Source organism: Lactuca saligna, chromosome 8, assembly GCF_052625555.1.
Source record: "Lactuca saligna cultivar CGN05327 chromosome 8, ASM5262555v1, whole genome shotgun sequence".
Classification (NCBI taxonomy): Eukaryota; Viridiplantae; Streptophyta; class Magnoliopsida; order Asterales; family Asteraceae; genus Lactuca; species Lactuca saligna.
In genome coordinates this window covers 265,842,535-265,844,622 of record NC_136424.1, presented here as the reverse complement: position 1 = coordinate 265,844,622, position 2,088 = coordinate 265,842,535, and the positions used below count along the sequence as shown (strand labels likewise).

The following is a 2,088-nucleotide window of genomic DNA, read 5'->3' as shown; positions in this document are numbered from 1 at the left end:
GTCCAACTTTTATCTGATTGCCATGAGTAATATCCTTCCAGTGCATTTGTCCTTCAATCATTTTTGCAAAAGTTTCACTTGATCCATCGAGTTTTTTAAAATTAAATTCAGCATTTACAAAACGGTTTTTCAATGTGTCAGGTTCACCGGTTACAGAAACAAATTTTCTTTTGAGATGATCATAGTTCTCGCATTTGTTGTTGTAATCCTCTTGCAGTTTCTTAAAGTCCTTTGTTTTATTTTTTAATTGAGTCTTTAAGGGCTTTTGATTTTTCTGAAGTGTGTATCCCTCATATTTAAGGTCCTCGTTCTCTCTTTTGATTATTTCAATTTGGTCACGCAAGAATTTAACAGTTTTAGTACAATACTCAGAACAACTGAATTCACTAATCTCGAGTTTGGAAGGTTCTGGAGTGGTTTGCACCATGAATGCAAATTGAAGATTCATCATCTCTTCTTCATTATCTTACTCTGTTTCTTCTCTCTCATCATCCTTGATCTGAGCAATATGTGCATTTTCTAGTCCTAAAATATTTAGGGCCTAAATTTGATCGTCCCAACTAAATGATTGGGCCACCATTGCCAAGTTAGTAGGTTGATTGCTTGAAGACGATCCTTTGTTAACATAAGTCACCGGTACCATGGTTCGATCAAAATTCTCTCTTCAATCTGGCTTTGGACATTCCCTTGCAAATTCCCCAAGCTCATGATAGTTTTAACATCATAGTTTTCCTTTATTAAATCCCATTTTCTTGTCAGAATTTACACTCCAATTGTTCTTTCCTGTTTTCTTGGAGAACTGCATTGCCCTGAAAACTACCATGGCCATTTGCCATGTAATGTCCATCTCTGCCACATCCTCAGAATGGATCTGGTCAAAGTCAGCAAAGGAGAGTTGTGGGCAGAGTTCTCCGGCCATAAAAACGTTTTATCACTATACTAAACCAGTGGTGAGAGCCAGATTGTCTTCCTTTTCGTTTGAACTGAAGCAGTTGTGGATGAACCAACATTATACCCAACATGATGAGTTATGGTTTGAGATTGAGGGACTTGGGTTTGTTGCGTTTGAGGTATAGCGTATGATATGGGTTGATGGGTTACATAGGGTTGAACTTGAGGAACATGAGCTTGAGGAGCTTGATGAGTAGTGAAGCTTGAGAAAGCGGTGTTGTTGTTGTTTTCAATTCCAAGATTAGTTGTGGAGTATGAATTGACATGGTTGATCTCTCTTTGTTTATCATCCAGATCACAAGCCTTGATGATTACCATTGTTTCGGCCTAACTCAATCGGTTCAAGTCTTTAGTCTTTTTAATCACTAAGCCATTCATATCCCAGGATTTTGGTAGAGAATTTAGCAGCTTTTTGTTGATCTCCGATCTTGTAACCATTACACCAGCATAGCTCATTTCTATGGTGAGTGTGATAAACTTTTGCAATTGATTTTCAAGTGTTTCTCCCAAGACATAGTCAAACATATTGAACTTCTGGCACATCATGTCTTGGCAACTTTGTTTCATGTCTTCGTTGCCTTCATAGACTACTATCAGTGCTTCCCACAAAGCCTTTACTAATGTATATGCACGGAATCCTTGAGCAAATTCTGGAGATAATGCCATGGTAAGTGTAGCAAGTGCTTTTTCTTGTTCCTCGACTCTTTTAAAATCATTATCAGTGTAGTTTTCAACTTGTTTGTCATTTATGGTGCCATCATCCAATGTTGTGATACAGATCGTACCTCTCAAAATACTTCTCCAAATTTTGAAATCCTTCATCTTGATATATTTTTCAATTCGATATTTCCATTCAGGAAATCCTTCTGCTGACAAGAATCGGGGAATTCGAGTAGTGGTACCCATAATAGTATCCAAATCAAGATGAGCAGACATGCTTTGAGATTCCATGTTTTAGAAACTAGCAAAATTTTGTTAATTTGAGATGAATGTAACCGCACACACCAACAGCACACAATGACCACACACAAGCTAGCCGCACACCTGGCTACACACTCTAACCAAACACCTGGCCACACACTTCAACTGTGCACCTGGCTGTACACCCTAACCACACACCTAGCCGCACACAGTAAC

At 38.4% G+C, this 2,088-nt stretch overlaps 1 protein-coding gene across 1 annotated transcript; it reads right to left on the bottom strand.

The window, feature by feature from the left end:
- Positions 1-1,278: 1,278 nt before the first annotated feature.
- LOC145010649 (uncharacterized) lies at positions 1,279-1,773 on the bottom strand. The gene has a single exon (XM_078969165.1). The coding sequence runs from the start codon at positions 1,771-1,773 to the stop codon at positions 1,279-1,281; it is 495 nt and encodes a 164-aa protein (XP_078825291.1).
- Positions 1,774-2,088: the final 315 nt, after the last annotated feature.

What these genes read in the sequence shown, in the direction of transcription:
- LOC145010649 (XM_078969165.1), bottom strand. Translation starts at nt 1,773, where the DNA reads ATGAAGGATTTCAAAATTTGGAGAAGTATTTTGAGAGGTACGATCTGT.